The following is a 13,965-nucleotide window of genomic DNA, read 5'->3' as shown; positions in this document are numbered from 1 at the left end:
CCGGAGTCCGAATGGCATGACGGTATAGCAGAAAGTACCGTCAGCCGTTATGAAGCTGACCTTCTCCTGGTCTTCCTGGGCTAAGGGTATTTGATGATATCCCTGATAAGCGTCCATCATGCATATCCTTTCACAACCAGCTGTTGAGTCCACTACCTAATCGATACGCGGGAGCGGATAACAGTCTTTTGGAGTGGCCTTGTTGAGGTCGCGAAAGTCTATGCACACCCTCCACTTGTTGTTTGACTTCTTTACCAACACGACGTTAGAGAGCCAGGACGGGAACTGCACCTCTCGGACGTGCCCAGCCTTCAGGAGCTGCTCTACTTCAGCTCGGATAATTTTATTCTGCTCAGCAGGGAAGTTTCTCTTCTTCTGCTTGACTGGCTTAGCCTCGGGCATGATATGCAATTTGTGCTCGGCTACTTCTGGTCTGACCCCGGGCAACTCCTCTGGCGACCAAGCAAAGACGTCTCGGTTGCGACGCAGACACTGTATTAGTTCCGCCTTAAGCTCTGGAGGTAAGTCACTGGCGATGCGAGTGATGCTCTCCGATCTGTCGGGGTGTAGCTGAACCTCCTCCCAAGAAATCGGTTCTTCAGTGATAGGTAGCGGTTCCTCTTGGATAGCGTGTACTCCCCCATCTTGCGTCCTCCGGCTTTTGCGTGCCTCTACTCGGACCATGTCTATGTAGTAGCTACGAGACGCTTTCTGCTCCCCCTTGACCCCCCCAACCTGCTCGCCGACCGGGAACTTGATCTTCTGGTGAAACGTGGAAACGGCAGCTCGGAACTCATGCAGGGCTGGCCTTCCCAGGATAACCTTGTAGGAGGAAGGCGAATCCACCACAATGAAAGTGCTCCTCCGCGTGCGCACCAATGGCTCAGTGCCCATGGAAATGGCCAGCTTGATCTGACCCATGGGCTTGACTTCATTACATGTGAACCCGTACAAGGAAGTGGTTACAGGCTGGAGCTCAGCGGCGTCGATCTGCATCTCCTCAAACACAGCCCTGAATAAAATGTTGACCGAGCTCCCGGTATCCACAAAGACCCGAGCCACTCGGCTATTAGCAATAACGGCCCTGATTATGAGGGCGTCATCGTGGGGCAGCTCTAAACCCTCCAAGTCTTGGGGCCCGAAGCTGAGGATAGGACCAGATGTCTGCTCGTAGCTGCATCCCACGGCCCCCACATATAGTCGTCGGCTATGTGCTTTACGAGCCCGGCCTGAGTCCCCGTCAGTGGGCCCTCCTGAGATCATACCGATCTCTCGCACAGCCACGTTGCCCCGATTATCAAGTTCTCCGGCTTCTCTTCGGTCTTCGCCGGGGCCAGCTTGGCTAGATGGGCCAGCTAGGTCGGGTCGGGCCTGCCGAGCACGTCCAGCTGCAGCCCATTCTTCCTCCATTCTCTGTATTTGAGGCGCCAGCGCCGGGGTCCAGGCCTGGGCGCTTGTATGGCGGCGACTCGCGGAGCTGGTCTGGCTCCCTGCGCGAGCTGGGGGGCAGGCCTTGGCTGAATGCGCTGGAAGGGCTGGGGTGGCTGGGGTGCTCTTCTTTCAGGTCGGTTGCCTGATGCCATCGTCTTCTCGGCTTTCCGCCTAGCGGCCTGCGCTTCCTCCACTTTGATGTAGCACGAGGCTTTCTCTACCATGTCGTCAAAACTCCGGGCGGGGTTTTTGATGAGATCTCTGAAGAATTCCCCTTCTCACAATCCGTGGGAGAAGGGGCTCATCAGTATCTCAGAGGTGGCAGAGGGGACGTCGTTGGCTACCTGACTGAATCGATTGATGTAGCTTCGCAGGGGCTCAGTTGACTCCTGCTTGAGAGCAAAAAGACAATGGTCGGTTTTCTGGTACTTACGACTGCTGGCGAAACGGCGTAGGAAGGCCGTTTTGAAGTCCCTGAAGCGACTGATGGATTCTGGGGGCAATCCATCGAACCACTTTTGCGTCGATCCAGACAGAGTGTGCAGGAAGACTCGGCATTTGACGGCATCGCTATATTGATACAATATAGCCGCGTTCTTGAACTTTCTCAGATGCTCTTCTGGGTCCTTGCTCCCATCATATTCTCCAATGTTTGGGGCTCGGTAACTCCTCGGCAAGCTTTCTTTTAAGATCTGGTCAGAGAAAGGTACCTTATCGTCAGGATCTTCGGGCAGGTCTTCAGCCAGGATCATGGCCTTCCCCTTTCCTGAATCCCGAGGCGGGTGTAGAGAGCTTTCCGCCACTGAGGCTGGCGGCTCCTCCTTCTTTAGACTGCGCCCGCGAGGTCCAGCCCGATGATAATCGCGACGGGGCTCTCGGAATGAAGCACGTGGAAGTTCTTCCGGCTGCTTCCTCTTTGAGCTCCTATCGGAAGCGGGAGCTAGTTTTTTGGATGCCTCAGGGGCTAGGCGGGGTCGTGAAACTGTGCCTTGTCTTTCGGAGGCGGCTTGCTTCCTAACCTCCTTGAAAAGCTCGTATTCCCCCGCAGTCATAGTCACGTTGATCCTCCGGCTAGAGCTTCGACCGGAGTCCTCCATCTTCACGCTCCGGAACAGGCTCTTGTGTTCCCACAGACGGCGCCAAATTTGATCCCGTCCGGAGGCTGAGTCGGACAGAGGCCGGTCGCGGTGGACTGGGCGTTGACGGGAAGTCGCGGGCGATGCGGGCTCCCCACGGGTGGCTGACGCCGCTACAGGACCTTGCGCACACTCAGACCATCTCCCCCCCCACGTTAGGGACCGAAACCCAGGGAAAAAGTCCCCGGATCAGGCCCTCCGACGCTCAAGTCAGGTCCTTTTCCCAGTAGAGAAAAAAGAAGGGAAAAACAGTTGTGGAAAGAAGTGACGAGAGTGTGTGCAGCACTGCGACGAGGGCTTTCTCCCTTTATGCGTCCTCCTAACCCGCCTCCCTGCCGGAAAGCGTTAGACGCCCGCTTTGTCCGCTAGTCCGCATACACTGTCACACTGTTATTTGTGAGAGCATCTTTCCGCTTAGGAACCTCCGCCGCACTTGGGTTTTGTCCAGAGTGAGAGACACCGGTGACTACTGGCTATGAGGGCATCTTTTCGTTTCAGGAACCTCCGCCTTCGCCCGCATCGTTGGTATGTAATGATTATCCCTGAAGGACCGTTGAGATTCTTCGCTCCCGTATTGCTTAGCTCCTCCGATTTATTGTGTCCCCGCACCAGCCTGCGCCTGTGGTTCGCATTTCCAGGCCTCCAACTCGCAGACCTGCAGCCCTAACTGTCTAGACATAGCTACGCTGATCTTCAACCTGCATCCCGCGCTTTGTACTTCCTGACCCTCAATCGCAGGTCTGTAGCTCGGGCTGCTTCTGCTTAGCTATGCCAACCCTGACCCATTGGCCTATACTTCCAGTTCTTGGCCTCTGCTTAGTTCTGCCGATATCGACTTGCATCCTGCACTTTGTACTTCCTGGCCCTCTACTGCAGGTCTGTAGCTCGGGCTGCTTCTGCTCAGCTCTGCCAACCCTGACCCATTGGCCTATACTTCCAGTTCTTGGCCTCTGCTTAGCTCTGCCAATACCGACTTGCATCCTGCACTTTGTACTTCCTGGCCCTCTACTGCAGGTCTGTAGCTCGGGCTGGCCCTGCTCAGCTCTGCTGATCCTGACATGCCTCCGCCTGGTTCTGCCGATGCTGAGCCCTGACTGCCCTGTTAGCCTGCCTTTTTGACCGCCAATTAGCCATGACTATTGACCACCACCTCCTCGTGACTTTTGACCGCCACACGACCTTGACTTTTCTCTTGGGCCCCTCCGTTACCAACCGTATCACCAGGATTTTTAAAACGATAATAATTTTCTATTTAACATTAAAAAAAATATTTTATTATTTTTTTATAATCTAGATATTTAATTTTTCGAACGGATTAATTCTAAAAATAATCTATCCAATCCATGAAAATTTCTCACCTTTATCTGAATATATAAAAGTCTATTCAAATGGTCAATATTTTTAGAATTATTATCTCATTAAAAAAAATTCTACAGTAGTACACACAGAATAAAATTCAATCCTTAAATATCTAATTAATCATTTAAAAAATTTAACCGCTGTACCATTATTGCAGGACAATATATTTTACTATATTGAATAGGATTCAAGGTGCATAATAACAAATAATAACAAGGGCTCATATACGAGATTTAGATCGTAATAATTTTAATCAAAAATATTATATATTTTTTTTTGTTTTTTTTCCTAATAAATTGGCATTCGAAATATATTTTTCTTCCTCCCACTTATTGGCATCTCAAACTTCAGGGTAAAGTTAAAATTCTTAAAGTAATAAGGGGCATTGCAAAAACGATCAAAGTTATAGTGGTAAAACGAATTTTTCGCATAGTATTAATCGGAATTCTCTAGTCGAGCTCGCGTTGAATCGGTGTGTGAAATCCCTCCCCACCCGCCGTCCGTCGTCACCGTCTCCTTCGTTTCCCCTTCCTCCTCTTTCGCCGTTTCTCTCGCCCCTTCCAACTGATTCAGGCGGATTTCTGCCGCTCGACCCTCCCGCTCCGGGAGCGGAAGGCCTTCCCGATCCCAAACTGCGCGTAAAGGTAGATCTATAGCACACGCTATCGCATCTCTATCTCTGCTTTGCCTTTTTATCGATCTATTTTTTTTTCTTCTAGGGTTCCAGCGATCGGTTCGGAGGTCCGATATCTGATCGAATCCGGCGATGGAAGGGAACAAGGATGAGGCTCTCAAGTGCCTCCGGATCGGGAGGGATGCCTTGGAGGCGGGGGACCGCGTCCGTGCCCTCAAATTCCTCTCCAAGGCTCGACGCCTTGACCCCACGCTGCCAATCGAGGGCCTTCTGTCCGACGCCGAAGCGCCGGTTGATGGCGAGTCTGAAGGTCCCGATGATTCTGCTGCGTCGTCGAACGCCGCCCCCCAGCGTGATCGACCACCCTCCGGTGGTGCTTCTTCTCGTGCTGGTGCCTCGGCGGCTTCTTCTAAGGCTAAGAATTGCTCTGATGGGTCTGGTTCAGGTTCAGCCCGAGAGTACACGGAGGAGCAAGTTACGATTATCCGGCAGATCAAAAAGCAAAAGGATTACTATCAGATACTGGGGCTTGAGAGGGGTTGTACCGTGGAAGACATTAAGAAATCCTATAGGAAACTCTCTTTGAAGGTCCATCCTGACAAGAATCAGGCGCCTGGCGCCGAAGAAGCCTTTAAGGCAGTCTCTAAGGCCTTTCAGTGTCTTAGTAGCGAAGAGAGTAGGAAAAGGTATGATGTGTCTGGTTCCGATGAACCTGCATTAACACGGTCTGCTGCACACCGTAGGAGTAATGGGTTTAATGGGTTCTATGATGAGGACTTCGATGCTGATGAGATCTTTAGGAATTTCTTCTACGGAGGAGGGCCTGCAGTCGCCACTTCTTTTGGCACATTTCAATTTAGAACTGGTGGTATGGGTAGGGCGAGTGCTAATGAGATGCACGGTTCTTTCAATCCTAACCTTCGGATGTTGATACAAATTTTGCCTATCCTTGTTCTGCTCCTGCTGAACTTCCTTCCATCAAATGAGCCCGTCTATACACTCAACCGAAATTACCCTTATCAGCATAAGCTTGAGACATCTAGGGGCGTGAAGTACTTTGTCAAATCTGTGAATTTTGAAGAAGAATATCCTTATCAGAGTCAAAAACGTACTTCTTTGGAAGAACAGGTAGAGAGAGACTATGTTGGGATTCTTACACAGAACTGCCGCGTTGAATTACAGAGACGACAATGGGGTCTGTCTTACCAGTCGCCACACTGTGACATGCTTCAGAAGTTTCAGGCAACAGCCTGATGCCATTAATTCAAGGTAGTCCCGCAATCATCTTTGCAGATTTTGCAACAGTAGTTTCAGCTACCTTTGAAAGTTTAAGATATTTCATTTGTTAGATTATTTGCTCTACTTTCTTTCTTAATATATCTTTTATATTTGTTAATAGGTCTAGCTTTAGGTATCTACATATGCAGATCTTAGTTGGGGAGTTGGGAAATAATACATACAACAAAGTTGAATGTTAAGGCTAATACTGAAAAATATCACCAAACATATGTCATGGTATGAAAATTATTAGAAGTATTAGGTTAATGAGATTATTGATCTTGGGGGTTTAGATGGAAATGTCTTGGTGTGTTCCATAATCCACCAATTTTGTCCTACTTCAATCTCCCGCTCATATTTGGAAGAATAAATATTAGGGTAGTCCTTTCCTTCTCTCTCTGCTGCGGAAGGATCTCCCTTTTGTGGAAGTAAATTAACCATACTTGTCTTTAATGATTATATAACCTATTGAATTTCGCACACTTTTCACCTTTCATATAACATATTTCTTCACTACATTACTTTTCTAGGGAGAATCTTGTTGCAAGATTAAGCTTATATGTGACAATAGTCATGATAATTATTTGAGATGTTTTTATAAGAATAAAATTGTTTTTTTTTAAGATTTTGACATCGCCATGATATTTTAATGTCATTCCAATTTCCTATTTAGTAGATTCACCTTTTACCAATTTAAATCAATGTGTCAGGATATATTTCATTTATTGTGTTGGTTGTCACTAAGACGAGGGCATTTGGGTTTGTTATCAGGAGGCACTAAAAATATCTTCATTTGCAATCAATTAGATCTATAGTCCAAATAGATGATAGAATTAGAAAATTGGTTTTGTTGTTATCAACATATTTAGGGTTATAAATTAACCGAGATGAGCTTGACTATGCTGCCTATTTATCTTAGTGAACTTGCATATTAAAAATCTTGTTAAGCTCGTGCCAAACTTGACATTTTTAAGCAAACTCAATAAGAAATTACTATATTCGTAATTTAGTTTAAACATTGAAATAATAAATGAAACAAATTATTTTCTCATTCTTGATACATTAAAATAATATAAAAATATACATTTTTAAGATATTAATCATATGTTTATATATTTGAATATAAAATATAAAGATTAAGGTTATAATCGACTTTATACAAGTTAATAAACAAGTTCATTCATACACTGTCTCGAGCTTTGTTCATGAACGAACCACTAGTGTTCGAATTTTATTGTTTTATTTAAATATTGAATGAGCATAAATGAGCTCTTATTGAGCCAATTTCCTAGCTTCTTCGTGAACATCCTTTTCATTATTTTCAAAGACATTATATTACTTGACATAAAGATTACTTGTACAATTAGAAGGTACATGCATATATGACTTATTATTGTTTTCAAGGTTTTATAGTTCACTAATCTTGTTGACATCCTCTCATAGAAAAGTGGGATTTTTGTACACCTTTTCCACCATAAATTAATTATACTATCAATGGAGTTGCAATTGTCTTTTTCCTATTGTGTAAACTTGAATATGCTAGAATTCATTAGTGTATTTTGAAAATGTTAATCAATGGCAAATTCAACAATAATGCCATTTAACACATAAGCATGGGTCTTACATCTCAGTAAAATAAATGGTTACTTGTAATGATAATCTTGACTGACATTAAACCTTATATATTATTTCAATTCAAGAGATAAGTTTGCTAATGCCCATTTCTATATTATTTGGAAAAGGGCTCACTTGATCACTTTGACCAACTTTTGTTATCTTTTATGTGCTAGTTGAATTATTTGTATTTCTATTCCTGTGTTTTCTTATCCAGTTTAAACCAAATTATTGGGTTTGAATAAAGTTTGTTTTACCCACACAGCCATGAACTACAATTCACATCAAAATTTTAGCAATTCATCTTTTCTTTTGTTCCATCACCTCATTTTGTGATGTAAGAAATATCTAAATGTTCATTATTTAAATGCATGCCACTTCCCATACACCTTTTTAAGTACCTGATGAATATATATGTTGTTCCAGATAGGACTGTCTTTCTAATACACACCGCGCACAATTTTTTTCAGATAACTATTGCTTTTATTCCATCTTGTTTTGCTTTTATCATTTGTGATAACTTCTCCCCTGCAGGTTGACCAGGGATTTTTAAAGGTTACTTAAGGCGACAACATTTTGTTAAGACACCGACTACATGACCTATTCCTTGTCTTCTGATTTTGAAGCCTGCAATCTAAATCTGGTTGGAATATTCGACGCTTCAGATATCATTTTGATTAGATGCATCTTTAAAACCTACCGACTATTTCTTTTCACAGAGTTTATTGTATAGAAATCTTCAATAGCCAGTATGATGGAATCAATGAATCTGTTTGCTCAACATAATAATGTATTCAGATTTCTCCCAACCTGAATGTTACTTTGCTATAAACCTGTGGTTGGTTTGTAAACCATGTCAGGGTATGGGCATTGTGTGTCATGTTTTTTAGTTTTTATGTTCTCTTATATGTATCTTTTTTTTTCCTTTCTGTTTGTTTCTCTCTCTCCAAATAAACAGGAAATGGAGCCAACAGGCGGGAACAGCATGGCTCATGAAAGATTTATGTTATCGGTTCTATATCAAACAAACAGATCTTGCTGCTTTCTTTTATGATAGGCGTGCTTGGAGATCCTAAAAATAAAGCCAAAATGGTTATTGACCTTGCCATGAAAGATTTTTTAAATTAAATTTGTGAGTAAATAATATATGTGCAAATTGAGATCTCTTTTCTATATAAAATCATAAATTGCGAAGGAGAGTCTGGGTAAAATTGTTGTCATGTGGTCTGTTCAACAGTAGTTTTGTTTTGTGGGACTATCCTTTTTAGTGATATTTTATGTTTCCTATTAGTGTTCATCTTGCTTTTGTTTTTGTAGTGTGTTCATGCTTGCCATCTCGGTGCATAGAAGAGATGCTCATGGCTCGCGTTAGAAGATGGTATGGAATGGTGAATTCAAACACCCATCCTATTCAGATTGATACCACTGATGATCTTTTACTAGCGTTTATACTAACTAGTGATAGAGTAGCTTAAACTTGAACAACATACCCTAGAGGGAGCGAGAGACAGCATCAGGAACAAAACTAACTTAATAGTTATCTGTTGGGTGGCACTAAGTTATACGCTGTTTGAAAAGGAACTAAACTAACTCATGAAGGGGATCTACACAGATTAATTCGCACTTTGATACGGCCAGAAGCTCCATACAGATCCTCCTAATGTAAGTTTTTATCTGGTTCACATGGCCAAACAGCAAGTAATCTCGTCTAACCATTTCATCTACTCGAGACTGGTCTTTCTGGACTGCAAGTGGCTAGAACCTGTGATATTTCATACGACATTAGAGAATTATGACAGAGGCATCAACGTACATAGGCAACATTGCAATGCACCATGACAAAACTATCCAGTTCCAGGTCAGGCTCTTTCCAGAATTGTTTTTATTCCTCAATAGTATATCGATACAACCAAGGCTCCCTAAAAATTTGAAACTGTTAGAAGGTAGAGATATACATGATTGAAGACTAAAAAGGAAGAAAAAAAATGTAAGGGGAGAATTAATCCCCAATTTCTAACTCGAGAAACCAGTAAATTTTGGAATTGCATTGTCGCATTGTTGGAACCTGTATATTATTCATGTATGTTGCATTGTTGGAAGTATGGGTTACTGTAATCAAGGAACCTGGTCCAATATCTTTTGTATTTTGGAATCGCAATGTCCAGCCATGGCTTCATATTCCCGTCATAGTGTACCACGGCTGCCCTCTCAATCTCTGCCATTTCTACGCCGGATTCATGACCGAGTCCAGGAACATGCCACTGCCAATCCAGGGCCACAGTGTGGTTGTAGAAGAGTAGCTGACCAAGAGGAAGAGTCCCTGCACTCCATAGCTTCCTACTTTTGCCCTGGAGTTGGATGAACGGATGAGCAAATTTCTCAATAGATGTTCTTGAAAGAACTTGCCATGATGGTGGTAAGAAAATCACAAATGAAGTAAAGAAGAATAAAGAATTAGGGAACTGACAATCTGTGTGACTTACAAGTTGCACCCACTTTTGGTAAATTCCTGTTAAACCTTGTCTTCGCCACTCCTGCAGATCAAACATGTTCATCCCAAATCCCCAAACACACGCCTTGGCATCAAAAAATTTAGCTATAATAGGATCTGAAAAGTTGACGAGCATTTCCAATTTATGTGATGGCATGCCTTCCTTGCAAGTGTTCACTGCACCATTTACTTTCCCTTTCATATCAACAGCCCACAACTCTCTAAGATCTCTTTGGACAACTACATCATGGTCCAAAAGCAAAATCTTATTCAAGGAGGGGAACATATCTGGCAAGTAAAAACGAAGGTGGTTCAGCAGCGAAGTGTATCTTGGATCAGCGTAAGATGGGTGCATAAACATGACACTGAAACCAGCCGGTAGGAATTGAAAATCATCCAAGCTTTGTATGTCAACAGCGGCTCCTCCACTTGGATTTGATAGAAACCACATGACCATTGCTGGAAAATTAATTGAATCGGTTACCACATGAAAAACAACTTTCTCTGGTTCCTGCAAAAGAAGTGAACAATAAATGTTTCTAGCAAGTGTCATAAGGCATTGGTAGCATAATAATCTAGTAATCTAGTTGGAGTACAGCAACTCAATACATAATTGATTAATTGCCTACTTTGTGTGAAATATTGTCAGAAAGCACATGAAAGGACATAATGGAAATGAATTTGAGTCAACCTCAAGTTAATAACTTCCCTGCTTTTCCTCTACCTGAGCAATTTGAGGTATGTTAGGTCAGGCAAACCAGTTTTAACCCACAAAAACTCATAAACTTAATCAATTATTGATAGAAGTGTCTTATAACCTTGCAGTATTGTTTTGAAAGACTAACCAAGTGATTAATTGTATTAAAATCTATTTTTAGATTGAGCTTTAATGCTAACTTAAACTCTGTTAGAGCTTTGATAAGCTTCTAGCCTGAGGTTGAACTTGTTTCTTAGTTACTAACAAGCATAGGCTGAGTTGAGAAGAAGCTTGGTGAAATTTGAATGAGGTAAACATGAGCTTGAATTTAAGAGTTGAATCAAGTTTGAGAAATCAAAACCTAGATGGAAATCAGCTCATTCACATTGCCTCGAAAATCTTTCTTTACTTTTATAAATTGTAAACATTTAATTTTCACATAAGATACAATAAAATTGATCAGTGAAATCCAAAAAGACAATTGTCTGTATGTACAAATTTTCTAGAAACGCTGATCACCATGATGATTTACATTGAAAATAACCTAACGTTTCATAAAAGTGAAAGCACTTTTAAATGGAGTGTACCACTTTCATGAGCAAAAACTCTTAAATCAACAAATGTAGAAGTTTTTGTTTAAACTTATGCATGTTGACATAATGGCGAAAGATATACAGAGGATAGAATACTTACTACGGCTGTGGTTATTGTGGAGTTCACAGCTACAGCACAAGCCACTACATTGTCAGAGAAAATAGCATAATGATAGAGATCAGAGTTATGCACTTTATCAATGTTAGGCAACTCTTGATCTTTGGGCTTTAGTGCAAAAAAATCAGTAGTGAGGCGCATGGATAGGCAGTGAAGACCCTTAGGGAATGTTCTGGCAGTCACATGAAGAAGATATGAAGCCTGATTCTGCTGAGCCCTAACCTGTTCTTCAGCATCGTATAACTGGGCACGTAACTTTGATGCTAGAGCAAAGCAATCTGGATAAGCCTTACCAGCTTTGGACAACACAATATCCATGGCTTTCATTTTCTGCAAATGACTGGAAAAAGTGTTCTCAGTCAAAAAGGATATATACTCTGCACCAAAACATCTCTTCCCTAAATAAGTTATCTGGAAAGAAAATATTTCGGTTTGTAAGAATGCTGAGTGAATTTCTTTTCTCGTCATGTAGAATAGCATACCTCCTGGATAGGTCTGAATCAGAGTTAGCTTGATCTAGAATTCTTTGTATGTCTTTTATCCTAAGCTTTAGCTGCCGTAACAAGCGAGATTTACTATTTGGTGTAGAAAACTGCAAATATGTCTTGGCCATAATTATCTGATCCTTCATGTCCTTCAACTTATCTGTTGTTGATGGATGAGAGCGGAAACGAGTCATAGCTCCTTGGTACTTATCCTATTTTAATATTGCAACAGCCATCTATGTTTATGTCTATAAAATCATTTCTTCATAAGCAAACAAACAATCTCAGATTTAGCATTGCATGTAGATCATGGAGCAATACTCATTCAATGTTTCTCATGACCTGGTTGAAGTTTACCATGCATCTTATCTAATGGGTTTGATGTATGTGCAGATGTAGTATTACGTCCATGTGTCCTGTGATTACAGTTAACTCAGTGGCATTATGATGTTGTCGGTTGTTTAGTAGGGAGTGATATCTTGTTTAATTGTAAAGAGCTGTAAGCAGGATTATTTAAGGCAGATAATGGAAAAGGAAATGTAAGGAAGTTCAATCAAAATTAAATCTCTTTATTCCTTTTTCTCAAAGCTCCTTTATATCTCTTGGTGCAGATATCTTCTTCCTAACAAATTGCCTCCGAAATTTTGAGTGTCATTTGGCATGGGCATTACAACACAAAAGTCGTGAACGTTAGAGTTGCATGACTAAGGAGGTTTTTATCTGCATAAACGCGTGATAACTCTTCTGTGAAATAGAAAGTAAAAAAACAATCAAGTTGTTGGTTGGTTCTCATATCTCAAACAGGGAAGACAATGTAGAAACTCTCCTGGTGCTAAAGAAGAAGTACCTCTCTACCATCAGAAGGTGATCTATGATTGGTCCGAATCCGTCCATCACCAGCATCGCCTGAACCGAGACCATTTATTCCCAAAAAAAAATGAAAAGGGAAGAAAATCAAACACATGTTCTACCAATCTACCAATATATGCAGGATACACTCAAAGTACTTACCATGGATGGATTGATTTTTACTGGGAGCACTCCCCATAACTTCTGGAACCTCATCCTTGTATACAACGCCTTCAGGCAGCTTCTCTCCTCCAACTTCCTGAAACCAAAAGAAGGTAAAAATCACTTAAAAATTGACCCACATCGACTTCGTCATGAATCAATTAACAAAGGATCCAAATGCCGAAACATCCAAAGAGAAAAACCTGCGCTAGCGCATTGAGTCTCATGCCATCAGACGCTTTCCCCTGAAATTTCTTACAAAAGTCAGAAGAACGCTATCGCAAAACGACATAGATCCCGAAGAGAAATCGAAAGAAACAATGCCAGTGGATCATACAGAATACAGATTCTTCACCCTCCGCGTGCCCTCCTTGTCAAATTCCCTCCTCGCTACAAGGTGCAACACAAACCCCACAAAATGTCAACTACGGCCATTGCAGAAAAGGCGAATCTATCGATCCAATTTCGCAAACTGAAGTCTGAACGACTGACTACCGATAAAGAAGTAGACATCGGCGGCGGGGACTCGATGGAAGAGGAAGAGCGGCGCGAGGAAGGAGGAGGCGAGGAGGGCGAGCACGACGAGCTTGAGCCTCCGGCGGCGCGGCGGAGGCATGGCGGCGGATCAAGGGCGGCCGGCGGCGGGGATGGAGCAGGAGATCGGCATTGCCCTCGCCGTGGTTTGGGATCTCTAGTCGTTGAAAGCGGCAGGTGGCGACGAATGGCGTCGTGTGCTTCATGTCACAAGGACGAATAATTCGAGCACTTAAATTTCCATCTTCTGCCCGCATCGGGTTTTTTATGCGGCACGTGACCTCCAGCCTAATTAGTTTAGCATCACTTTGACCCGATTGATGGTTTCGTTTGGCTCGTCGAACCATATTTTAATATTAAAAATAAATCGTATATGCGGGGAAATTAATATAAAAAATGATTTTGGAATAATTTATAAATTAATTTTTTAAAAATGGATTGAAATTCACGTCTATGAGCACTTCGATGCATAGAAATGGGCTAAAGTACACGTCTGATACTTGCGTTTCACGCATAGAAATTTAAAAATTCATAAAGAAAAATAATAATAATAATTTTTCCTACAAGTTGAATATATATTTATT

General features: G+C 42.4%; 2 protein-coding genes across 2 annotated transcripts; one reads left to right on the top strand and one right to left on the bottom strand.

Annotated features, from left to right (window-relative positions):
• The first annotated feature begins 4,386 nt into the window (after nt 1–4,386).
• Nucleotides 4,387–8,381, top strand: LOC122040695 (chaperone protein dnaJ 49-like). Its single transcript, XM_042600121.1, has 3 exons — nt 4,387–4,570; nt 4,646–5,829; nt 7,987–8,381. The coding sequence occupies exon 2, from the start codon at nt 4,693–4,695 to the stop codon at nt 5,812–5,814; it is 1,122 nt and encodes a 373-aa protein (XP_042456055.1). The 5' UTR covers nt 4,387–4,570; nt 4,646–4,692; the 3' UTR covers nt 5,815–5,829; nt 7,987–8,381.
• Nucleotides 8,382–9,286: 905 nt separating this feature from the next.
• Nucleotides 9,287–13,584, bottom strand: LOC122040694 (probable galacturonosyltransferase 5). The gene is made up of 9 exons (XM_042600119.1): nt 13,343–13,584; nt 13,185–13,237; nt 13,051–13,092; nt 12,848–12,944; nt 12,684–12,742; nt 11,834–12,048; nt 11,334–11,691; nt 9,936–10,454; nt 9,287–9,800 (listed from the first exon to the last, which is right to left on the bottom strand). Exons 1-9 carry the CDS (start codon nt 13,461–13,463, stop codon nt 9,525–9,527), a joined length of 1,740 nt encoding a protein of 579 aa, XP_042456053.1. The 5' UTR covers nt 13,464–13,584; the 3' UTR covers nt 9,287–9,524.
• Between the last annotated feature and the right edge of the window lie 381 nt (nt 13,585–13,965).

The sequence above is a fragment of the Zingiber officinale genome, chromosome 2A (assembly GCF_018446385.1).
Source record: "Zingiber officinale cultivar Zhangliang chromosome 2A, Zo_v1.1, whole genome shotgun sequence".
Lineage (NCBI taxonomy): Eukaryota > Viridiplantae > Streptophyta > Magnoliopsida > Zingiberales > Zingiberaceae > Zingiber > Zingiber officinale.
This window is presented reverse-complemented; position numbering and strand designations above follow the sequence as displayed.